The 24469-nt window shown below is 51.4% G+C and overlaps 2 protein-coding genes across 9 annotated transcripts in view; both read left to right on the top strand.

The window, feature by feature from the left end:
- The window catches only part of PCMTD2 (protein-L-isoaspartate (D-aspartate) O-methyltransferase domain containing 2), a 201532-nt gene that overhangs the window by 105509 nt on the left and 71554 nt on the right, over nt 1-24469 (top strand). The gene's annotated exons all lie outside the window — the stretch shown is intronic.
- KCNQ2 (potassium voltage-gated channel subfamily Q member 2) overlaps nt 12535-24469 on the top strand; it is a 67226-nt gene continuing 55291 nt past the window's right edge. For all 8 annotated transcript variants that reach the window (XM_075166731.1, XM_075166730.1, XM_075166732.1 and 5 more), the window contains exon 1: nt 12535-12830. In XM_075166731.1, coding sequence (XP_075022832.1) covers nt 12535-12830 — 296 coding nt within the window. The remainder of the gene's footprint in view (nt 12831-24469) is intronic.

The raw sequence follows: 24469 nt of genomic DNA, 5'->3' as shown, positions 1-24469 counted from the left end.
TGGTGCGGCGGGGCAGGGAGGCGGAGGGAGGAGGTGTGAGGGTGCTTCTGGGGACATTTCCAAGGGACATTTCCTCCCTGAAGGTGGGGCTAGCAGCGTGCTGGGGCATCCTGAGGTTGTCCGTGCTCATGACTTGGCTTTTAGGAGAAGCCACAGCGCTGGGAGCGGATGCCACGCACAGGCTCTGTGGAGGACGGCATCACGCGCGGTCCTTCCCAGGAGAGCTCCAGAGGCACAAGTGTCATTACTGTTTGTGTTGCAGGAGCCCTTAATGATCCTAATTAACACCTGATGCTCCGCAGCGCTCAGTGCCCCCAGGCAGAGCCTCAAGGAGCCAACACCAAGCTGAATTACAGAGAACGCTGCACGAAGCCACCGCCGCCTGCCCCCCCAACACCGTCCCCATCCCATGCCCCAGTCTGACCGGCTCACTGACCACCTTCCCCAGAAGTGTGTGCACAGGCCAGCGAGGCTCCTCGTCCCTCTTCATGCCCCCAGCAGCCACCAGCTTCCTCCATAGAAATTGATTTGTTGCCCAAGGTCTTTGCAGCATTTGGGCTCTCTGAAGTGCCGTGTCCTTGGCATGCCACAAATTGGAAGGGGATCTGGGGATCCCTCCAGGCACAGCACGACCGCGGGAGAAGGCTGTTTTCCCACTGATGGTTTAATCTCATCTTCCAGCTCCTCCTGCATTTCCCAGCTCCCGAGGCACGTTGTCCTTGAGCCAGAACGGCAGACTTGTGCCCCTTCCTGGGTATTTTCAAGCAAGGCAGGAGAACATCATCATATGCACGTTTTTCCTCCGTCCTTAAAGGCAGCAGGAACAGGAACTCCTGTGGGAACATCCCTCCCGTGCTGTGCAGGAACCTCCAGCTCTCTGGTCCCCAGTGGAAGCCAGTCCCTGGCACAGCAGGAGTGGGGACAATTGTGGGGTCAGGTGAGGGACAGAGAAGAGCAGTGCAAAGTCTGCACCTGGTCCTCTATAGCGATTTCAAAAGCAAAAACAAGTTTAACAAAACCACAGCTACGTTTCCATAGAAATATGCCAGGGGAGCTGTGAAAGATGCTCTGGGAACGATGCACAAGTGGTGTGGTAATTAATGGCATAGCTGCAGAAAAGGAAAAATATAAAACCCAGAGGATTTAACTCAAACCTGCTCATGGCTCACAGCAGGTCCAAATTTTCAGCCTCGTTTCAGCGCGGTTGGTACCCCAGGTAATCTGCAGGATCAGAAAGAAGAGGCAGGCCCTGAAGTGAGATGTCTGCAGCTGAAGCATCCCCTGCTTTGGGAAGTTTGGGTCAGGCTCTGTAGAGAGACAGAATCAACAGAAATATTCTAATTTAGACCCACTTCAAAGCATGAGGTTCAAAAAAGAAAATCAAGTAGGCTGAATTTCTGGGGATCTCAAATCAAAATCAAATGAAGCCATGACCTGCCTTGCCCCAAACCTTGGGTTTGAAGACTCATTGTGGACCTGGGTTTTGGGATTGGTTCAATGACCCACCATGTGCAAATCATTGCCTGACCCCACAGGGCTTGCAGGCACACTGGGGACGATGCCTCCTTTGGGGCGGGTGACCCATTTTGGGGTTCGACCAAAATTGTAAGCAACCCAACATCACCCTGAACTGGGCCACAGATGGCTTTCAGCAAACCTTGCAGTGAACTCAAATTGATTTGAGAGCCATCGACACCGTGAGAAAGCAGGTGGGTGTTGCGTGGCCCATGGCAGGTGATATATAGGGCTGTGCTGGTGAGACGCATTTTAAAACACTGACTTCTCCTCCAATTCCTCCCCCTCAGGTGACACCCTAAACATGGCCAAGTGTGCTGGGACCTCACAACCAAGAACTCAGAGGCATTTTTTCCTAGCAACTTTTTGTTTTTTCGTCGCTGCCCTCCCTGCAGACGCCGCGGCGGATGCTTCCCCTCCGTAGCAGTCTCAGCGATGCCATCTCGTGGAAAGAGGAACAAAGTCCTTCTGGAATCGCTGCCAAGGAGAGGAAATCCAGCCCCACGTCCCACCTCTGTGAAGCCTGGCCCTGGCAGGCAGCACATCCATAGCAAAGCGAAGGGTACAGCCTCACGAGCTGCAAAATGCTTACTCTTGTTTCTTTGGAGACTAGAGTTTGCAAATGTGATTATATTACCTGAAATTTAAAGCTTTTGGGGGGAAAATTACTAGAGGTTGCAGGAAAGTCAAAGAGCATCAGGGCTGGCTTGCTCTTGAACAGCCGATCTGCTCTTCAAGAGGGTGTTTGAGAAACCAATGGATCTGGAAGGAAAGGGAAGGAGAGGGAGGTGCGGGGGGGCTGGATGTGGACCAGCATCCAGTTTCCCAAAGGGACATCCAAGGTGCAAGCACACCCACGCACAGCATAGCACTGATGCCTCGTTGGGGTTTCCTGATGGGGAAGGGAAGACTCCATGAACAGGACCATCCTCCAAGGTATGAGCGGACACCTCTGCCCGGCCCCAGCCTGGTGCTGGCTGCTCTTGTAGCACCCACTGGTGAAGGAGGAATGAGTAACTTCTCCTTTCCCACCTCTACCCCACGGGCCTCGTGTCTGGCTGTGCGCTGTTAATAATTTAAAATAAGTTTCCTTAATCCACCAGAGCTGATTGGCTGACTCAGCAGGCACTTTGGGCTCCTCTAAAAAATTTATAAGGCTTTTGCAAGACTACAAGTAGAATCCATGCTGCAGATGCTGAGCTGGGTGAATTCGAGCTACCCGCTGCCCTTCCGCGCTTGGAGGCGAGTTAAAGCATCAGCCGCAACCCCTCGGCTGCCTGGGCACGTCCCCGCAGAAACCCAGCACAGGCAGCACAGCCCCAGGCAGGCTGCCGGCTCCCGGCACGCCGGTGCGGAGCATTACGTGGCAGCCTGGACATGCAAGAAAGCCTCTCCAGTTAAGGCAACGCCTTTCCCATTGCTCCCTTCGTCTGTCACCAGTCTCTTGGGATGTTTTGCTGAACCTTAACCCCATGTGGGCAGTGAGGTGCCTGTTTCATGTTGACTCAAAAGTCATGATGACATCTAGAGCATTTCAATAGCGTTTGAAAACACACCCTATTATGAGGGAAGACCAAGCGGAGATCTCCTGACCTTTCATCCCATTCCTGCTCCCTTAGAAGCTGATGCCACCAATTGCCAGGGAGGCCAAGGTGCACTTCCAGTCCCCTGAACACCAGCATCACCAGGGAACATCACCCAAGTGGGTCCTGCCATTGCCTGCTGGTGATGGAGGTGCTGAACCATCTCTGGTAGCGGAGGGAATGATGCAGACGCAGCACAAAGTCCATGACTACGTGACCTCGGAAAGTGGGTTCATCACTGACCAACATCTTTGACTGGAAGCTGCGTCCCAACAGCAGCCACTTGCCTTCTCCCTGGCAGTTTCGCAGCACATTTCACCTTGCAAAGCTGTGCTGCCAGTGGGTAGCTCTCCATCTGACACAGATGTAGACCACCGCTGCTCCGCTCCCCAGCCCATGTTGCTGGGCTCGGCCTCTTTCCCAGAGCAGAACTGCACGGTGTGGAGCACCCAGGGCTGAGCAGGCGGGGTTGGGGCTTCCACGCCAGCCTGGGCAGTGCCTGGCCCAGCGGGGCTAAGGAGAGCCACAGGCAGGAGCTTTGTTCTCCCTGAGCTTCTCATCCTTGGGACTGGCTTTCTGTACGGCAAGTAAACCTCCGTGGGAAGCAGATGGTGGGCCAGATCAGAAGGGGGTAAAAAAGGCTGATCAGGGCAGAGAAGAACCTCCCGTGCCTGGGTGGGTCTTATCTCTCCATCCTGCTTCCACTGTGCCCCCTTCACAAAGTGCATCAGCCACCATTGGCCAAATCCTGCCCCAGAGAGGTACAAATTCAGGGAGGAGGGTAGCAAGCCAGACCCTCCCCCAGCATTTTGTACCATGTCAAGGACCAAACCTGGGAGGGTTTTGCTCATTTCCTTTAAAAGCAGCAGCTCTGGCCAGGGCGCTGCACCGTGCCCCATCCTCCTCTTGGCCTGTGCCTTCACCCCCCCTCTTCCTCTGCAAAGATATTGCTGATCTAAAGGAGAAACCTGAGCTGTAACAGAGCCCGGCGCTGAGCTCCCAGCCAGACACCCCCTCCTGCCCGCCCGCTTCTGAGTGCTCGGGTATCATTTACCCACAGCTTGGATGTTTTACGTAGAGATGTTGCAGCATCTTCAAATAATTCATTTCAGCTCTGTTCACAAACACTGCTTCCATGTGTCAGGCTGCCAGCAAATTTAGGATGGCCTGGTTTTGCCTAGTCTAAATGATTTCTAATCACCCCTTGTCTGGCACTATTTTCATGCCTTATATCTGCTAAATGCTTTTTGCAATCCCAGCCAGCCGCAGCGAGCGCCTGCCTGCTGAGCACTTAGGAGCGATGAGTCTGGAAGCGGCCAGCCTTGGGGATGGGGCTGCAAGGAGGGGAAAGAGGGGAGGAGGGCAGGGGGGTTGGACTAGATGATCTCTGAAGATCCCTTCCAACCCAAACTGCTCTGTGATCCCCAAATATCACCTCTGTGGGGAGCTGATGGGGCTGACAGCAGTTACTTAGGGAAGGCTGCAGGTTTCTGAGCCTGTGTTTTAGTGTGGAGTGGGAGTACGGGGGGGTTCGTTGCCTGTGCCAGCCCCTGCCATTGCTCACACATAGTGTGGTGGGCAGATCCTCTCCGACGTGCACCATCTCCAAGGACACAGCGTGAACTTCTCCTCTGGCACCGACCTGAAGGACCATGGTGATGAGCAAGGGCAGCCCATGCCAGACGGGAGGCGGCTGTGATTAACAGAGCTGCACCAGCGTCTTGGATGCTCTGAGTGGTTCCCATTAGAGCGATTGCTGGGAGGGAAGCGTGCAGCAGCAGGTCAATATGCTTTGGTGCCTCAGGACATCTCCAGCCACAGATCTGCATGGGGACCATGGGAATTGTGCAGGAAAGGGGGGACAGGGAGGGGTGGCCGAGGCTTTAGGTGGAGGTGAAGTCCCTCTTTCAGGGTGGTCTGGGCAGCTGAGCCATTGCCAGCCTGCTGTCAGGTTACAAACACAGCTCATTTTTAAAACCACCCTCCCCTGCTCTGCCCGCTGTCTGCACACCCAGGCGAGTACATGGAGATGCTGAATGAGACGTTTCTCGGGCACAGCCAGAGCATCCGGATGCCCAGAGGACAGGAACATCCTTTGGACCACTGTGCGCAAGACAAAGTTGCAAGAACAAAACAGGGGCTGCATGAAAATAAGGCTGGAAGTGAGGAAATGCCATCCCGCAGACACAGCATCAGTTTTGCCCAGGGGAACCTGCCCGGGGCTCGCTCCTGCCTGCCTTGTCGAATACCCCAGCACCGAGACGTTCAGCAGAGGCTCGCTGCCTCCCCGGTGCTCCCCATGGGGGATCCAAAAGGAGCCCACAAAGAAGTAGTTTCACGAGCAGCAGAACCAGGGAGTCCAGTTTCCCATGGATTTGTGTTTGGAAAACTCATGGGTGGGTTCTCTGATGTCCAGTACAGCTGCGTGCATGCATCGCCACCTCCCTCAGTGGGGAGATTTCAGGGTTTCTGTTCTCTCTGTTCACATATTTCCAGTTGTAGCAATCTGAAATGTCCCCCCTACCTTTAATGAACTAAGACAAAAGTTGCCCATAAGCTCTGCAGTTATTAAAGGAGGGAAGAGAGAGCTTACACCAGCTTTCCTTAGGTTAAAGATAAATAAATCATAAACCCTTGTCCCTTCATGTTCTCTTGATTTCCCAGGTGTCCAGGCTGAAAGACTGAAGCAGGCCTGCAGCAAAAGCTCATGGTGCAGAGAAACTATGCATTTAGTTACTTCAAGAGTTTTTCTTCACATACGACCCATTGTGTGCTGTGACAGAGGCAGGAGCATGGAGCCAGGTCTGCCTGGCAGTTTCCCAACAGAATGCTTGCGGTTTTTAACCTGAAACATGGATCAGAAGCAACCTTCTTAATTAAAACCCAAACCTAATCTTCCTTCTTTAACATTTTCAAAAAGAAAAAAGTTACATGAAAAAATTGGAAAGCAGGTTTTTACATTTGGAAGGGTTTTTTAATCTCTCTTTCAGTAATGAAAAGATAACATAATTAGCTTTAAAGCTTTTCAGTATTTTAGTGATTGAGTTTGGTTGTCTTGCTTGCCAAACCTGGAGATTTTGACATTTCAGCAAGGAAAAAAAAAAAAAGAAAAAAACACTCTCCAGCAGGGAAGAAAATAAACTCTTCCTCCATGCAGGTTTGGAGCTGTTACATCTCTAAAGCCACAGGACCATCGCTCCCCATGCTGCCCCACTCCTGCCTGCAGGGACTCTCCCAGCCTGTGCATCGCATCCCATTTCCCTGCTCCTTCCCGAGGGCTGACCCACCCCTGGAGCAGGATGGGCTCATCTCCTCCAAACCTGTGATCCAGCACAGCTCCCCAAATGCTATAATCCCCCCACCACCTCCTGCACTAGCATCTCCTGCCCCATTCCCCAAACCCCCTTTTACCCCCACAGCAGCCTACTGAGGTGGAGCCCAGCTCTGGAAGGTCCCTCCCCTCCTAACCCAGGACACCTGGGACCATTTGAAGCCTATTTATTTTAGCTGGCTTCATCCCCCTACAGCAGAATAAAGCACAGCAAGCCAGGGTGCTCCTGTGCTGCTCATCTCTCGGATAAGATAGATGTGTCAGAGTCGTTAGCTATTTCAGGCTGGGCTTTTTCTTTCTGTTGACAACCTCCAGTCCTAAATATTCATGCAGGTTTCAATTCAGCTTTGAAGTTGGTGGGAGTCAGGTGCTCGAATGGGAACAAAGCACCTAATGGGCTTTGTGGGACTGGGTCCCAGCCAGGATGCAGTTATGGTCCTGGGAAGTGCTTTTACTGGGAACAGTCAGTCCTGAGCTGGACCCTGAGACCTGGCAAGGCTCGAAGAGCTCCCACGCAAAACCAGGTTAGTTTTATTGCTATAAAGCTGTACGTTGTAAAGAGCAAAGTACTGGTTTAGAGAAACTGGAAGGGGGCTGGTGATGGGAAGTCTTCTAACTCAATCCACATCTCTGAGGGGTCACCCCCAAGAAGCTTGTGGTGGTCCTGGGGTGGGGGGAGGAGGTCCTGGAGCAGCCTTGTCTTGGGGAATGAGGTCTAATAGCAATTTGAGTTGTGTGGCTTTGGTCTTCGTGGGTGCGGGAGGAGGCAGAAAACCAAGGAGGTCAGGAGGAAGAACGTGAATGCTGGGAGGAATGACTAAGAGAGCTAAACTTACAGAGTCTGGGAAAAGGAAGGCTCAGGGGCAACGTGGTCACGGGCTAAAAATACCTTTGAGGTAACAATATAAATGAAGAAAGGGAGTTGTGCGTGGTCTCAAAGGAGGCTAGGGCAAGAGCCAGAGCTGGAGGCTAACGAAGGAAGTGCATAGAGTAGAGATGGGGAAGGAGACCTCGTAGGTGAGGAATTCGCCTGGGGAAGGGGCTGAGTGGGGCAGAAGCAGAGCGGTCGCCAGGTGCCAGGGGAAATGGGGTGGGCGCTGGTCCCCGCGTGACCAACGGGCTTATTTTCAGATATGTGGATGCTCTGAGCGTAACCCACTTTAATTCAACAGAATTCACCCTAACTTTGCTTTTCCCCATTGCTTTTCCTTCCATGTGCCCAGTCAAGTAGCTGTTCCTTCCAGTGATTTTATTTACAGTCAGGCCTCCAGAGCACAAATGAGTATTTAGACCTCAGCAATTTTAATCACTCTTAGAAAGGAGAAACACAAACTTTCTAGCTGAGAAGGGAGGGTGTATGTCTCCCTTCTGGGTTAATTCAGTGTAACTTGGGGAGATTTCTGTTCATGCAGTCAGACACTTCCAGCTGCAGCTCAACTGATCTCATGTTTTGTCCCGGGTTTTGCTGGGGCAGCCTGCAATGAGGTAGGTGCTGCCTAAGAACAGGACAGAGGGATGGATGGGGGCACAGAAATTCAGCATTCAGTAAATATGTAATATAAAATAAGTAGTTCTGTCAGCACGAGGATGAAGGAAGTCTGGCTCCTTATCAGTGCGCTGGTTGCAAATTCTGATGGAAGCATTTTAGTGGCTGGGAGGAGTGTTTCTCCTCGTGGACACCTTCTCCGGTGTCTAATAAAGATGAGATTACACTTCAGGATCCCCTTTGGAGGGGGAAGGAGGAGGCATTAGGGAGCCTCTGCCTTTCTCTAGGCTTCTAGTTTTCATGAAAATTGACACAAACTTAATTAGCATTAAGGCTGATGACTGCCAGATTTGATTGAAACTGGACAACCATCTGGTGCATCCTTTTTTGAGGCTGATAAAAAAAAAAAAAAAATCAGTGGTGATACTGTTTGAAAGTGAGTGCTCCTTGCCCAGTGCCCCATTTGAAACCCTCTTGCTCTTGAGGTCCTTCCGCACCAGTGTCTTCATCTCTGCTCTTGGTTGCCACAGCCCCAAGGGCTGGAGTCACCGTCCCCTCTGGTGGCAGCAGGAGGCTGCAGACCCCGCGTTGCCCACAGCAGAAGGTTCAGGCCAAGTCATGGTAGCTCCAGGAAAGAGACTTTCAGGTCAGTGAGACGCTACCACACCTGCCTCTAACCCCTTGTCCTTAGCAACTCCAGATTTCTAGTGTGCTTTTAGTCCCTTCCTCGATCCCATAAACAGGGCATGGGTCTTCAATCTAATTTAAGCTTATTCAGCCAATTTTTGTCTCTCACCATTTTCTTATGGTTCAAATGACAGCGGTGATAAGCAGACTCCCTTCAGTTTGTGCTCATCTAAACACTGCCTTCACCACCTGCAAGTTCTCTGCAGCTGTGCCTAAATCTCCCCATCCCAAATGAAGAAGCCTTTGCTGAGCATTGCCTTGTGTTCTAGCCAGAAGTACGTATCCCTTGTCATGCTCATCTTTCTCCTTTGGGAATCTGCAGATTTCTCCATTTATGCACAGGAATTTCTTTCTTACAGCATTCTCCCCTTAACACTGGAGAAGCATCACCTTCCAGGTTGAGCTCCTTGTATGAACCAACCTCTCTCATGGGTCAGGGCTCCTGGTTTCAAAACCAAAAATGGTTTGGCACGTGTTGGGAAGAGAGTCCCCGGTTAGCCAGACAGTGAAGACACATGTTTAATCAATAAACATGGGTTCCTGGGGACTGTTTGCTGCTCAGAGAAGAGGATGAGGTGGTGGGAGGTGTGGGGTAGCTGAAGCAGTGGAGGGAGATGAGTGGACACGGGGTGCAGAAAGATCGAGCTGTTCACGCCTTTGCTCTTGACAGGTTAGTTTTGCTTGGGTGGTGTGGCCCCCCGTACAAGGGGAGGTAAAGCCATCTGCTTTAGGTTTTGAAAATAGCTCTGGAAGAAAGCTGTGAGCTACCCAGGCTACGGGTAGCACAGTTCATGCAAACCACCAGCTGGGCAGGCATGGAGGAAGGGCTCTGGTTCAGTGTTTCAAACAAATATATCCCTGGAGTCATTCTACATATTTCACACCAGTCATTTCTTACTACGTCTCAAAAACTGCCAAGGGACAGAGCATGGACTTTCTGTATCTTAACATAGCTTGATAGATTTCATCTTACCATAAGGGTCTAAGCTGTCTGCCATGGTATTCGTGTTTTAAAGCCATCGGTAGTGTTGAAAGCAAAGAACTGACTCAGTAATTCTGTTTGTTTATGGAGACATAATGTCCTTGGATCAGATAAAAGCACCTTTCCAGTACTGCTTTTATATACCTCATTAATTCACACAGCGTTAATGGCTGTGTCTTTCCTTCTGCCCCCCAGCAGAAGTAGCAACACAATCGACTTCATCTTCGAAGTTACCTGCTGCAGACCCCGTGGCAGGACATCGCAGCTTGGTTAGTGTTCAGGTTCCAGCTGTTCCCAAGAGGCCGCTGATCCTCTCAGGGTTGCAACTCGCTGGGCACTGTGCCAACGGGATCGAGGGAAAGCTCCTGGGAGCTGGCGGGTGGGTATGCGGGGGAGGCAAGCGGGAAGCCATGTGCTCGGGGTCTCAGCGCAGTTTGGTGGAGGGGACCCCAGACCCGCTCTCCTGCCACCCGAGGCAAAGCCCTCTCCGAGCAGCCACGCTGCTTCTGAACACTCAACTACAACTTGCAGTGCCAACCCATGAAATATTATCTATAGAGAAGGAGTTAGAGATGCCCTAAGAGCCCAAGGTGAAGAGAGGGAAGGGGCAAGGCTAGAGTGGGTCTTCATCCACGATTTCAGGCCCTTTTCCACCTCCCAAGGACTGCTCTGTTTATGTGAGACCATTCTTGGTGCCGCCTGCTCACAAGGACTTACTTGTCTGAGGTTTTACCTCCCTCCCAAGTGGAGCAACAAGCCCCGATAGCCGCTACAACCACACTGTGTCTTTCCTCAGCCCATCCCCATGAAGCCCCGTGCCCTCCCTTGGCCCACTCCTGTTTTTCGGTGGTCTTGGAGATACACGATACCCAAAGCTGTGCTGCAGTGCGACACCGCAAATGACCAACTAATTAGGGAAAGAGGAGTGCGATGAATTTAGATTCTTCTTAGGGCTCGCAGACTATTAGTAATCTTGAATTTGTTAATTGAAAATTGCTTCCTCTGTTTGTTGTTGGCCTTTTTGTGGAGGGGGATATTTCCTGCTTTTGGACTGCGTCACTGGATCTATAATAATGCACTTTGTACATTAGTGCCAGGCACATTTGTAATTGGCTACCCTATTAAAGAACACTAATGATCTTACAAGTGTTCACAAATAATGAATAGAATGGCCCCTCACTGAATTGAGTAATTTATTCACTGACATACTTGCAGATCTGTTTTTCCATTATTTAACCCAGCTTTAGTTTTCTGCCTGCCTTGCAGAGATGACTTCTCTTTTAGCCATGCATTGGAGAGAATATGGGTCACAGGAAACATACTGTTCATAAAAATGTAGGGCTGCTCCACGCCGGCTCTTCTTTTAACATACATAGCAGGATTTGGAGAGTAAGCAGCAGCAGTTTTAGTCTCAATGCGCCTCTTGTCCGTTAGTTGTTGTTGGGATTCTCCTGAGGCATAAGGAGAGGATCAAAAAGCCAGGACTTGAGAAATGCACTCTGGAAGGTTATGTTGATTTTCTCATTTAAACACGAATTTCAGGAAAAGCATGTCAACAATAGAGTGGCAGGATTGGTTTTCCAGCTGCTGCCCCTCACAAGAGAGGGAACTGAAACACAGCCCTGCGTGGGTCCCGCACGCCGTGAAACTTTGTGCAACCATTTTGCTGCTTCCCTAATAACTACATTGCGGCAAAGTACTTTGTGTTGAAAGAAGCAGCCTATCTGAGCTTGCGATTTTATTTACGTAAAAAAGCCTTGTTCTAAAGCGCTGTTAACTTACAATGAACACGCAGAAGTGTGCAGTTCACAGTTCAGCCACAACTTGTTGGGTTGTAGGGAGAGAAAATTCACTGCAGTAGCAGTTGATGGTCCTGGACTTGATTTTGTTTTGTTGCAGGTCTACTCATTGCACGACAATGACCCTTTTCCATGGGGGATAATTGTGTGGGGCAGGTACCTCTGTGTTATCTCAGGCTTCTGCAGCCTGCGTGACTTCTCCTGAGTCTTGTGAAGGTGTGTCAGGAGGAAATAGTCTTTGGGGCAGAAGCCAGCCATGGTGTATCGGGGAAAACAGTAATGCTGGACCATAACCAATAGGGTGTGTTAAAGAGCTGATTTGGGTCAGCACATCTGGAGATGGACTTCCTATGCTGGGAGCTTGGTCTCTGTGCAGTTTGGGGACTCCATCACGGTGGAGCTTCAGTGCGTGAAGTAAGCTGAAATTGGGCTTCCAAGTCTTAAGAGGGCAGGTTGGACCTTGGGGAAGCGTGGACAAAGGGAATGGCTTTGCACAAGGGGATTTGTGGTGAGGTTAAGCAAGTCTGGTGCCTGAGTGGGCATGTGGAGATGGGGCATGGACTTGGGTCCTTCCTGTGAACCTGCGGCACTGCCTGCACCCGCTGCCAGTGGGACCACGATGGAGTCGCAGGGATGAGCATCCCAGCGCAGGCTGTTACCCAGCCCTTCTCATGCGGCCTTTGCAGAAGGAGCCCACTCGTGGTGATTTGGGGTGTGTGGGGGGGATGCCAGAGCCTGGCTTGGGGCAGGGGAAAGATGTCAGACCTTGATTTTGGAGGAGGATGCCAGAGCCTGCTCTGGGGGGATGCTGCAGCCTTCATTTGGGGGGACGATGCCAGATCCCGATTTTTTGGGGGGAGAGGCCAGAGCCTGCTTTTTTTTCTTTTGGGTGGAGGGTGGCAAACCCGGATTTTTTGGGGGTGGGGGGTGGGGGGGGAGCGCGAGAGCCTGATGTTGGAGGGGGGAGGCCGAGGGAAGCCAAGGGTTAAGGGGGCGGGCGGCGGCGGGCGGGGCCGCGCCGGCGGAGCAGATTGCAGCCGGTTCCTGCGGCTTCGGCTGCGCCGGGCGCGGAGCAGCGGCGGGGAGCGCGGGCGGAGCCCCCCGCCGCCCCCGGCCCCGCCGCCCCCCTCCCTCCCTCCCCGGCCGCCACCATGGTGCAGAAATCCCGCAACGGAGGCGTCTACCCGGGGCCTGCCGCTGAGAAGAAGCTCAAGGTGGGCTTCGTGGGGCTGGACCCCGGCGCCCCGGACTCCAGCCGGGACGGGGCGCTCCTCATCGCCGGCTCCGAGAGCACCAAGCGGGGCAGCATCCTCAGCAAGCCCCGCTCCGGGGTCTCGGGCAGCGGGAAGCCCCCCAAAAGGAATGCTTTTTACCGCAAGCTGCAGAATTTCCTCTACAATGTGCTGGAGAGACCGCGGGGCTGGGCTTTCATTTACCACGCATATGTGTGAGTAAAAGAGTGGGGGGCAAAGCCGACTGGAGAGACCCCCCCCACCCGGTCCGGATCTGCCCTTGCCATCTCCCTCCCTCCATCCCCCCCATCCCAGCCCCCAAAATGCATGCGGAAGAGGAAGGATGCTCCAGCTGCAGAGCGGGTGCAGGAAGGGGATGCCAGGATGGGGAGCCCCGGCGAGGGGGGGGATGCTGCGGAGTGGCGGAGGCTGAGCCGTCCCCCCCGGGAGCAGCCGGGCCGCCGCTGCATCCCTCGCCTGGCCCGGTGGGTGCCCGGTGCAGGGCGGCACGGTAGCCAGGCACACTGCGCCCGGGGCCGGGGTGTGTGGTGGTGCCGGGCGGGGGGCGGTGGTGAAGGCAATCCGGGGCGGGAGAAGCTGCCCCTGCAGAGCTGGGGGGTGGCTCCCCGAGGAGGTGCAATGCACCGGTCCCCTGTCCCCCCCTGCCCGCTCCTGCTTGCGGGGGAAGGGGCTGCTCATGCGGTCGGTGCAGCGGGAGTGATGGGTAGGGACGGCTCCTCCGTCTTGCTTGAAATCACCATAGCAATGCTGTGAGCAGAGGAACAAAAAAGCTCCGCTCAGGCACTGTCTCTCCATCCCTCCTCCCCCCCGCCCCCCCAAGCGCTTCTTCTCTCCCGGCCCCATCTTTGGCTGCTGTGTGGCTGCGAAGGGCTGGGGGCCGGGGTTGGTTTTATGGCTCTGCGCTGGGTTCTGGAGGTATTTCTTGTCCCCCTGTGGGAAGCGGCTGAATTGGAGATGTGTCTAGAAAGAAATGCTAATCAGTGTCTGGGGCTTCCTGACTGCACAGCGATGGAGCGGTAAACAAAGGAGCAGTCCCAGGGTGCACATTTCCCCTCCGCCACCCCGGTTTTTTAGCCAGAAATGGCCACATCTGACCCGCCGTTTGGCAGAAAGATGCCCATCTCTGAAGGCATTGCTGCATAGGGAGAGCAGATGACTTCCCGTTGTTTAGAGGATTGCAAAGGGAGGGTCAAGATAAATTGCTGTGTTACTGCAACTCCCTTCCCTCTGGGACTTTCCACAGTCCCACCAGGCTCTTCTGCAGGGTTGGGTGCTCGTTCCCTTGGTGCCGATGGTGTTTTTTTGTTTGCGTGTTTTTCATCATGGCTAGGGCCTCTATCAGCCCCAGCAAGAGGATTTTTTGGGCCTTTTGTGTTTTGGTTCCTCCCCCCCATCCTTTTGCTGTTACGTTCTTCCCAGCTAAGGTGTTGGGATGTGCTTTCTGGTCCTCAGCCATTTTGTACACTGAGGCCTTCCAGGGAGGTGTTGGTGAGTCCAGTTGAAGAGTCGGTGAAATGCTGGCTGGGTGGAAGGGGGAGCTTTGCCGTGCACTGCAGCGAGTTGGGGTCCTTGCGGGGAGCTCTTTTCCCTAGGGAAATGGGAGAAGAGAAGAGGGAACATCTGTGGAGCTCAGTTGCAGCTACGATGAGGAGTGTGAAATCCAGTGCTGGGAGTCCTGAGCATCCTCCATGCTCAGGGCCATCCTCTGAAGTTGTAGGTGGTTTGTGTCACTAAATCCTCGAGAATCGTGTGGAGGGGCCGAGCATTCACATTGTGAGCTGGGCGCTTGCCTGTGTGTGCACCGAGGATGGGGGGATGTGTGCAACATGCACTGTGTGCTATTAAATACAAGTGAGACCCCAGCTTGGGGACATGGGGGTGACAGTCACAGAGGTGGAAGGGACGGAAAACCAAATGGCAAGCGGCAAGGGTAGCCCTGACTGTGAGGGTTTTATAAGCATCTTTGACTTAAGACAGCTGCTCTGTCTTAACTTCTGACCCATTTGGCTCTCTGCGGTGGCATTTGCTTGGGCAGCCAGTAATCCTCATGGGGCAGGAGTGGGGACATCCCAAACTGACCTCCTGCCAGTGTTCACTTTCCCATGAACGCCCTGTCCCCGGTGTCAGCTGGGGTGTCCCTTGGCTCTCACCATGGAGCCGCATCCCCCAGGCGCCTCTCCCCCCCAGCCCAAGCAGCTGCATTTCTCCTGGGCTCGTGACTCCACTGGTACCTGCCGTGACACCACGTGGAGCCGTGCCCTCCGATTAGAAACCGCCGGCCTGGGATGTGCTGGGAGCTGGGCGGGCTCCCTGCCTCCCCTTGGGGCAGATGCCCGAGCAGCCGGGAGATGTAACCACTGCAAATCCATCCTCTGACCCCCACTCGCGCACCCGTCGGGAAATGGAGGCTGGATTCAGGGCTGAGGTGGTAATTGCACCAATGTCTGTGTAGCATCAGTGATGTAATTAATTTTTTACAGTGTATCAGGAAGTTATATGGACTCCAGTCTTCTCAACTATACATATAATAGGTTTAGCCTTGGCAGTCTGCTAGTATATTATTTAAAGAGCTGAAGGATATGGTAAACATCATACAAAGTCACTGGGATAAGCCCGGGTGCCAGTTATTGCCCTTTGCTGCCCAGGTGAGCCTGGTATGGCCTGTGCCAGATCTGTGTGTGTCTGAATGGGGCAGGGCGGGGGTGTCCTGGGTTTCTGTACCTAGAAGTCTGTAATCCAGAGAGCACAGATAAAAAGCTTAGTGGCTGCTTATTCAAAGGCATGGGAGGATGAAGAGACTGGCTCAAGGTCATAAAGTTTGTATGGGAGAGCTGGAGCCACCCCTGATGTCCCGATGGCTGGTGCAGTGCCTTACCCACGCTGTTGGGGTCACACTGTCTCCTCCTGCCCAAAACCCCATTTTGTGCCAAAGCCTTGAGCACAAAAGCACCTTTACCCTTCACACCGCAGGAGTGGGAGTCCTGAGGGAGGCTGTGGATGGAGGAGCCCCGACCTGCCGCTGTCTCGGGCTGTGCACTGCTCAGCCCCTCCACCGCTGACCCCATCTGCCAGCACCCCTATTTCTCTGCTCCTGCTACTCACAGGGACTTTCTTGCATGAAGATTTAGGAACTATTTCCAGTGTGAATGAGTTTGTGACCTGCAAGGTTGGATTTTAGCTTGTAGGGATGCTTATAGACCTTGCTGCATTTCTAGGTGTGGAGCTGCTCTGGGGCTGCTGTGCTGCTCAGGCAGCCTCCCGGCACCCAAATGCCAAGACACAAACTGTAAAGAGTCTTCCAGCATGGACACGTTTTAATAAATACGAGAGGTGCCTCTGCATAAGTACCTCTGATAAATGCCTATCTGCAGAGGCCCATCTCCCAGGCTGGTATTGCACCGGGCGGTTGATGCACTGCCTTGAGATGCCTGTGCAAATTGCATTTCTTCCCAATTCTGCATCCTAGATCCAATCCATCTGATTTCTTTCCCCACCTCTTCTTCCTGTCATTGCTCATTCCCCTTTGCACCATTTCATGCATAAGAAACCAGGGAAATTCAGAGCAACTCCCACCCCCTAGCCCCAAACTCATTAACGTGGTCTCATCTCAGATGTTGCCTCTGTAAAAGCGGTATTACCTCTGTGAGCAAAAGCAGTATTTTATATTTCTGTGTTGTGATTCATTTTTATACTTAATAGCTCTTCCTACACTGACACAACTGGGTGACCTGCTCATGGTAGCTGTGTGTGTACAGATTATATATAATATATATATTTTGCACAGCCTCATGGACAGCTGGGCCTGACAGGTCCCATTTTTGAGCATGACTGGAGGTAGACTCTGGCTCCCAGAGGTCTGAGCCTTCCCAATCTCTCATCTTCTCCCAGTATTTCTCTCAGCATCTTTCTTTTCTATTCCCCCCTCTTTTTTTTTTTTGACAGAGCCTTAGCAATGCGGCGCGTGGCCTCATTCTGTTCAAGGTTGAGCTGAAACTTGAAGTTGAGCTGTGCCTAAATAGCAGGCCAGGCTTTTTGAGGGATGCAGCAGCACTTAGGTCTTGAGGTGGTCCCCTGCATAGGGAGGCATTTTGCTTCCAAAATGCTTCCATTTTATTTCTTTTAATAATTTAAATATTTTTTTTTCTTCTAGTCCTTTTCCCTTGGTTATTGTAACCTGTCCTGTGCTCGGTGGTGCTGAGTTTGAAGGGCTGTGATACTTGAAAGTGATTTTTGTCCCTACCTGCCATCTTATTTCAGGAGGGATCGCTGTGTTCTGTGCCAGCCTAAGCAAGGCACTTGCACTGGGCACCCCCGTAGCCCGATACGTCTGGAGACACATTTGCTGATCCCCTGGGTGAGCTGCTCCTGTTCGGTCCCTGAGCTGAAGAGGGGGCTGGATTTGGGGCAGTAGAAAGAAAACCGCTTGTATTCAGACACTTTTAAAGCTGTGTGCCCAAGGGCCAACATATTTCTTGCATTTCCTACTTTGAATTTACAACCTTAATGTGTCTCTTTAACTGCGTTAAAAATAGTTTGGATGCATTTTTTTATCCGCATACTGTGCACCATACATTCAGTTAATTAAGCAAGTGCACGGACTTAAATTATAAGGAAGAAGATTTCCTCCCTGTCTAATTATATTAAAATTTCCTGTGCTATCCCCATCCCGTTTGTTCTTCCCTTTTAACCGAGCCAGAAGCCACCTCTCTCTCTCCAGAAAGTCTCCTCTCTGCACTGCCCGCATCCTGGCATGGCCACGGCTGGTGCGGTGGGAGGATGGAGAGTCGATGCGATTACTTCCCTGAAGGTCCAAGGTTTCTCAGTGCAGAGGTGACTCCTTCCACTCCTCAGGGACTGATGAAAACATGGTTATTTCATATAGATCCATTCCCAGATAACTTTTGCATCAGATTGAATGACTCTGGGACCCCCAGCCATTTTCTTGCTGCCTGGGTTGGGTTTTTAGGCAGCTCTCGTGTTTTGTTTTGTTTTCCACTTAGCTTTTTTTTATACTTGTTTTATGGCATTTGCTAATTAGGGATAAATTTAGTCTGACAGTCTCATTCATCCATCCCCAGGCACCGAGGGGTGGTGGTTCATGGCAAGCCCTCACCCACAGTCAGGGATATTGCTGGCAGGTATGATGCCACCAAACTCAGCCCATCCACTGGTGACATGCAGGGAACTCCTGGGTTCTCTTCCCCATGTCCTAGTGAGTATGTGGGATGAAGGGGCCAATACAGATCTCCCATAAGTGCTGAGTTTAATGGGGCTGCTGGGCTTCGACCTCCGGCGGTGATGCCCTCAGCCGCACGGTTGTGTCTCTCCTGGGGACCAGGGAGACCTCCATGGTGTGATGCCTCACGAGCTCCTCTCCAGCTGCTTAGTCAGAGCTTGGTGGGAGCAACCTGATTTCAGTCGCTTTAATGTGTCACGTTCCAGTCGTCACATTCGCCCCACACTGACATTAAGGAAATTAAAAACAAGCTGATCCTCTGGATGACCTCCTTTTTGTGCTGCAACACACCTCAACCAGCTGAGTCTTCCTATGGCTCAATTTATCATAAGAGGGAGTAACCCAAAAAGCAAGCCCCAAATCCCATACTAAAGGGAAGATGGGCATTGCTTAAAGAGATGCAGTTAGCAAAAATCAGTTTTCTTGATTTTTTTGCATTGCAGCAGAGGGAGGGGATGTTAGCAGGGTGAGCCACGGTGCGATTTGTTCGGTGGGGCAGGGTGAGCAGGGCAGTCAGTTAGGCATCAGTGGGGCTTGCCAGGATAAAAAGCACATAAGTTTGGTGTTTGGCTTCTGGGATTTAAGCAGCAAACACTTAGCCCTGCATAATCCCTTTTAAGGTAGCCCAAACGCTTAGCTGGTTTCTTAGGCAGTTCTTGAGGGGCAGATTCCTCTTTAAATTGTGGCGGCAGGGAGGTGTGCCAGTCCCTCTTTCTGCTGTGTAATCTCCTGTAGAGAAAGTACAGGAGAGCTGAGAAAGATGGAGAGCGGTTCCTACAAAGGATTAAACTTTGCCTATGGCGTGCTTCTCAGGCAAACACGAGCCTGTCCCTGTTGGTGTGATGTCCCCAGTTCCCAATGCATCAAAGAGAGAGGAGGTCTCTAGCACCAAGATACACGTTGCTGCAGAAATAATGCAATGACTTTTAGCCCCCGACGGTCAAAAAGGAACCACATTGCAAGAACCACATTGCAAAACTAGATTATTGTGGTGGTCTAAACTGAGTTTCATGAATGTATTTAGACGGGAGGTGAGTTGCAAGGTGATTTGACTAGTGAGCACATGACGGCAGAACCAGGTAGTGCAGAAGGACACTGGGCAAACTAGTTTGGCTGGTGCAGCTGGGTCCTTCACCACCATATGTTTACACGGCTCCTAGTCGGGTTGCAAGCCAAAAACATTTGGGCTACTCTGACACTCGCCTATGGCAAAAGATGGCCCCACCAGGACTGCAGGAGTAGGTATTTAAATGTGGTCCCGTGGTGGATGTGCCCATCCACCCAGATTAAAAGAAAAATGCCATTTTTCTCCAGTAAGAACAAGCTGTGTGATACTTGATCTTACTTGATCAGCTCACTGAAGCTGCGGAGGACCTCAGATCCCCACGCGGTTCTCCTGGCCTTATCCTGGATAAACTGTGAATGCAGCCTCCTGTGACACTTATGTTGAAGGTGCTTTGGGGGGGTCATGTGCATTTATTCTAAAGCACTGCATTAATTACATACGGTGTTTGGTACAGAGTATTTCGCACAAGTCACTGGCTGGGAAGGCGAGAGCAGCTTTATTACAGCCTCAGGGCTTCTTGTCTGTCTAACTGCCAATAAATGAGGGAAACTGGAGCGTTCCTCCAGATCTCTCTCTGATCTGTCTTCAATACCACTCCAGCCTCTTAACATGCTTTTTAGATATGTGGAAAGCTTTGGTGTCCGTAAGCATCCATCTGGTGACTTTTTTTGAGTGGATTCTATGTCAAAGGGCAGCCTTTTCCAAGGCGTAGGGAGCCCAAGACCTGCGAGATCTTCTTGCCTCTCACTCTTGCTGCTGTAGGGAGGTGATTTAAAGCTACATGAGGGTCACTGGGACAGCTGGGTGCAGCAGCAGCCTTGGCTTTGCAAGCCCTGTGACTGAGCAGTCACTTGATTTGTTTCAGGACGTACAATGTCCAGACGCTGCAGGTGCAGTGGGCTTTCAGCTCGAATTTGGTGATGCTGAGATACCTGGCAGGTTCCTCGCAGAAATCCCATAGGACCCTCGGTGCAGATCTTAGGTGGGCAGGTCTGCCTTCTGGAGTTGCCTTTTTCTCTCTGTTGGTGACAGAGGGAGCCTAAGTTCCCTTGCATACCTTAGGTGAAAGCTGGGTGGGATTAGTCCAGGCAGCGAGGAGAGAAGACGGAGCCTGGCACAATTTGCAAAGTTGAGGCATCTACCACCTCCTGCCACAACCTGTAGGAACTGTGATGTTCAGAGCCAGAACTACCCTATGGACATCCTGCCAGGTAAGGTCAAGATGAGAGATGGGGCTGATCCACATTGAAACAGGATGGCCAGGATCTGAGATCCACATTTACCCAGCCATGTTTGAGAAACAGTTTTGGGAAAGGAACCTTTATAGCAAACCCTGATCAACTCGTGGACCTGCAACCCAAAACCCAGGGGAAATCAGAAGATATCAAGCCTTATTAACACCGATTATAGTTCTTCAGCAGCTACGGTTGTGTTTAGGCTCTCAGAGGAGGGTGCCCAGTGGTCAGTGATCATTCAGAGATCCTCCTTTTTTAATGCCTCCCCTGGCACGGTGGGACAGGGCAAAGAAACATGAGGACAGGCAAGGTCAGAGGGAATGGCTACCCCTGCTTGGGCTAGGAGGCAACCGCTCTCCATCTGAGGATCCCGGCAGTCCATCGTGGCTGGTCTCTTCAGGACGAGATTGAAAGAGGCAGAGATTTTGCCTTCTGGAGGGTATTTCCCAGGGATTCACAATGCCTCATTTGTAAACAAACCCTGATCTGCCTGGAAGTCCTCCTTTCTCATTTAGAGCTCTGCCAGCCCGGGGAGGTGACAGTGTCGAAGCAAAATACGGCTGGGGCGATAGCTGAGCTGCTGTCGCACGCTGCAATGGATGAGCGCAGCAGGGCAGGCGATCCTAATGCAGCTTCCACAGATACACTGTCGCTCTCTATAAAGTTATTATGATGCCCAGGAAAAAAAAAAACTGTAGCAGAAACCCTGACTCAAAGGTGACTCGCATACACCTCTTCTCCGTCTTTTGTGTGAATGCAGTAGCTTGTGTCTGGGTACCTGCTGTGTGTGTTTGTTGCAATTTTGGTTTGATATGGTTGGAAAAACAAATATGTGGTGCAAAAGAAAAAGAAAAACTTCAGTCAAGTAATAGTTAAAATGAATACCAAGGGGAAAACAATACTCTATTAATATTACAGCAGTGTGCAAGCACCCCTAATGGAAATAGAAGTCTACAAGCTTCTGTTCTGTACATCGAGCCAAAAAGACCTGCAAGGACTTACTGTATTGAACAGACAAGGCAGATGAAAGGCATAAAGTAGTTGTCGGGGGACGGCTGGTAAATGTTATCTTTGCTCCACTTTTCTTTTTAATAGTATTTGCCGAGCCTCTTACTTACTTTTGAATTGGTGGGTTGGTTTCTATTCGTGCTCCTTGGGTTTGCAGAAGAAAGTGGGGTTGGCTTTGGCTAGAGCAGATAAGCCAGCCTATCTTATGGTAAATCCCATAGTCTGAGGACCTCAGCAGGGTAAACCTCGGGAGGGTGAAGGCTCATCTTCCCTGGGACATGGATCACCCATACTGGGGCTTTTTTTTGCTGTCATCTTGCTGTTCATTACAAATGCAGCGCATAGAGGGCTGTGAATTGGGCTTACCGGCTTTCTCACTGTTTGAGGGTTATATGTGGCAGCGAAATGACAGCACTGGGAGACTTCTCCTGCATGTTTATGGGTTTTCGCACAACTCGGAGTCTCGAAGTGGCCATTAATTGAGTTTATGCTTGCTCGGAGGTTTGTTACCTGATCTGAAGAATATAATAAGAGATGTAAGAACACTCCATCTTTCACTCAGGAGGAGAGCAAAGGAGTTAAATATAAATATCTGTATATTATATCTGGACAAACAGGGAGTGAGGCCGTGTTGCCTCCTGCCACTTCAAGCCCTATGGTGGTTAAGCCTGAATGCTTCCAGTAGGGGCAGTGAAAAACAAAACCTCTCCCCAGTAACAAGGGCTATTCATTGCTCTTGAAGCAGGTGGGCTGCACGAAGGGCTCAGGCTGGTGTGGCCATTGGTTCAGTGTTGGCCATTGGTTCAATTCTGTGGTTATTCACCCTTCCTCTTCCTATGTGTCTGGCAAGGCTGGAAATGCCATGTCTTGTCCAGTTAACCTCTCGCTGGACCTTCCTCCAGGTTTCCTGGGGTTTATTAGCAATGATACGAGCTTTAAGGACTAGTGAGATTCCTGAGTCATCTCCTCAGGCAGGGAGCTATTTATTTCAGAGTGTGTGTTACGCTCCTGGGAGTGGGTGTCTCTCTTCCGCTTTTGGATCCTGCCCTGACTCTATATAAAGACTCCAGGCTTGAATGAGCCGCAAAACCAACCCTCAAACTGGCTCCATCGTTTGGAAGCTGCTGATCCCATCTCTCCTGGCTGAAAGAGCATGGCCGTTTGGAGCATGGGTAGGAGTTTGCATGGGACGTTTGTCCATCTCGGGGTTGCACAGCTGCTAGGACAGCTCGTGGGGACACAGCGTACTGCGTGTCCGTGTCCAGGAGCAAGTCTTGCTCTACAGTGGCTTGTGACCAAGGGGGAAGCATGATTTGTACCTCCTTTTCTCTCCTGAGGTTGATTTGCTGATGTTGTTGGGTTTTCGGTCGGTGGGATTTTTCTTATTTAGGAGAGATGAGATATTTCTGAGTGGCTGTAATTCTCCGTTGGTATCAGAGCAGGGACTGGAGGTGCAAATGCAGACGGGCTCCTCTGAGACATTGCCAGTGCAGGAGCTGCCAGGTTTGGAGGAATTTCACTGTCTCATTTCTCCTGGGATGGCTCTTTTCAGACACATCCCGTGCTTGCTTGGTGGCCTTGTGGAAAGCTGTCTTGCTGCATATGAGTTTGGGGGTGCAAGCAGAGCCCCTCAGGTAACAGCTCTCTGGGGAGCTGCAAAGAAGCCAGCGTGCTGATGGCAATGTTCATCCAAAAGCTGACTTCACACCCAATTAAGCATCACCCCGAGCCAGAGGGACAAGTCCTCATGTCATTGTCTTGAACTAAATTGCTGGCACTTCATGAGGGCTCTGTCTCCATAGCCCGAGGGACCGATGCATTTAATCTGTATCAGCAATAAAGAAACTTCGTTAATGTGACCTCATGGTTTGGTCCTTGTGGCTACTGGATGCACATCGCTGTGGTTGTCTTTTTCTTAGTTATGGCTATTCCTGTAAGGAAGGAAAAAGACCTAGAGAAAAGGAGAATTTCCTGAGCTCTTTGTCTGTAATTTGTCATTCATGACACGTAGTCACGGAATTTTGCACTGAATTTTTCTTCTTTTCCACGTTTTTCCCTTTAACATCTAGATGTTTTTAATGCTAGTCTTATTTAGCAGCTTCTCTCTTACTATACCAGCTAATGAGGGGTAGGAAGAATTTCTGCATTGACCTTTTGTTGCTGCTGATGTTTTTTTCCGCAACAGAAATCAGATATAATTTGAAACCTTCTCTGAGCTGCCCCTCCAGGCCCTGAGCCTGCACTCCCCCGCCGCATGTTTGTGGATGGTGGGAGCATCTCGAGTTGCGCTAAATAGCACAGAGCGAGCTGCTGAGGCTTAGTCTGTGAATCAGTAGATTTCACATCTGAGCCCGCGATAAATAACGCAATGTTTTTAGTTGGCGATGGATTAACCTGCCTTAGTGTGGGGGAATGATTTGAGGTTGTGAGTATAGGGAAAGGCAATGAAAGTGCCTGAATAAGACAAGTGAATGGGACTCTAAAGATGTGTCTGTCCCACTGTTTCGACCGGGAGATGGGGATGTAGACATCTACAAGTAGCGAGACGTATCCCAACCTCAGGTCTCCACCCCGTGCTTTGGAATAGCCAAATCTGGGAGACCTGCTTGGGCAGGGCTTGACGTTGCCTGGGCTTCACCCATCCGTATGCAAGAACTTGGGCACCTGGGGAGCACCTCCATCAAATTTAGCGTTTTGGCCGCCCCTCTTTGCAAACGCTCTGCAGAACAAATAAGCCTGCCGTGGGCGTGCTGTTGGCGTAGAGCGCCTGCCCGAGCCCCAGCTCCCTGCAGAGAAATGGGCTGAACCTCCACAGCGAGTTCTCCTACCTCACCTTGCTCTTTTGGCCTTTCTCCACGTGGGAGCAGATGGCTATTAAAAACCCCGGAGAAAGTCATTAAGCTAATGGATTGCCAGCCCCTGTCTGTGGCTGGGGAGGCCCACCTACCCTGCAGCCGTGTTCCCGTGGGATGCGAGTCGGGAAGAGTGGCCGAGCCAAGCCTGACCCTGTGACAGCATTCCCTGCCGGCTGCAGCGGGCCGGTGGATGTGCACCCCATGTGTGAACCGGGCTGGTGGAGCAGCCCAGGGAGGCAGCACAGACCCGATGGGTTGGCTCACTTATTTTTCATTTGGTAAAAGCACAGCAGAAATTAAATGAAGATTAATTAAACGGGTTTTTTTTCCTCTCTCCTGCTTCCTCTTGCTCTTTGCTGTTTCTAAGGAAGACTGAAAAAATGTGCTAGAGAGGAAGCTAAACTCAGCATCCTTTCATGAATGCAGAATATGG

Source organism: Calonectris borealis, chromosome 17 (assembly GCF_964195595.1).
Source record: "Calonectris borealis chromosome 17, bCalBor7.hap1.2, whole genome shotgun sequence".
Classification (NCBI taxonomy): Eukaryota; Metazoa; Chordata; class Aves; order Procellariiformes; family Procellariidae; genus Calonectris; species Calonectris borealis.
This window is presented reverse-complemented; position numbering and strand designations above follow the sequence as displayed.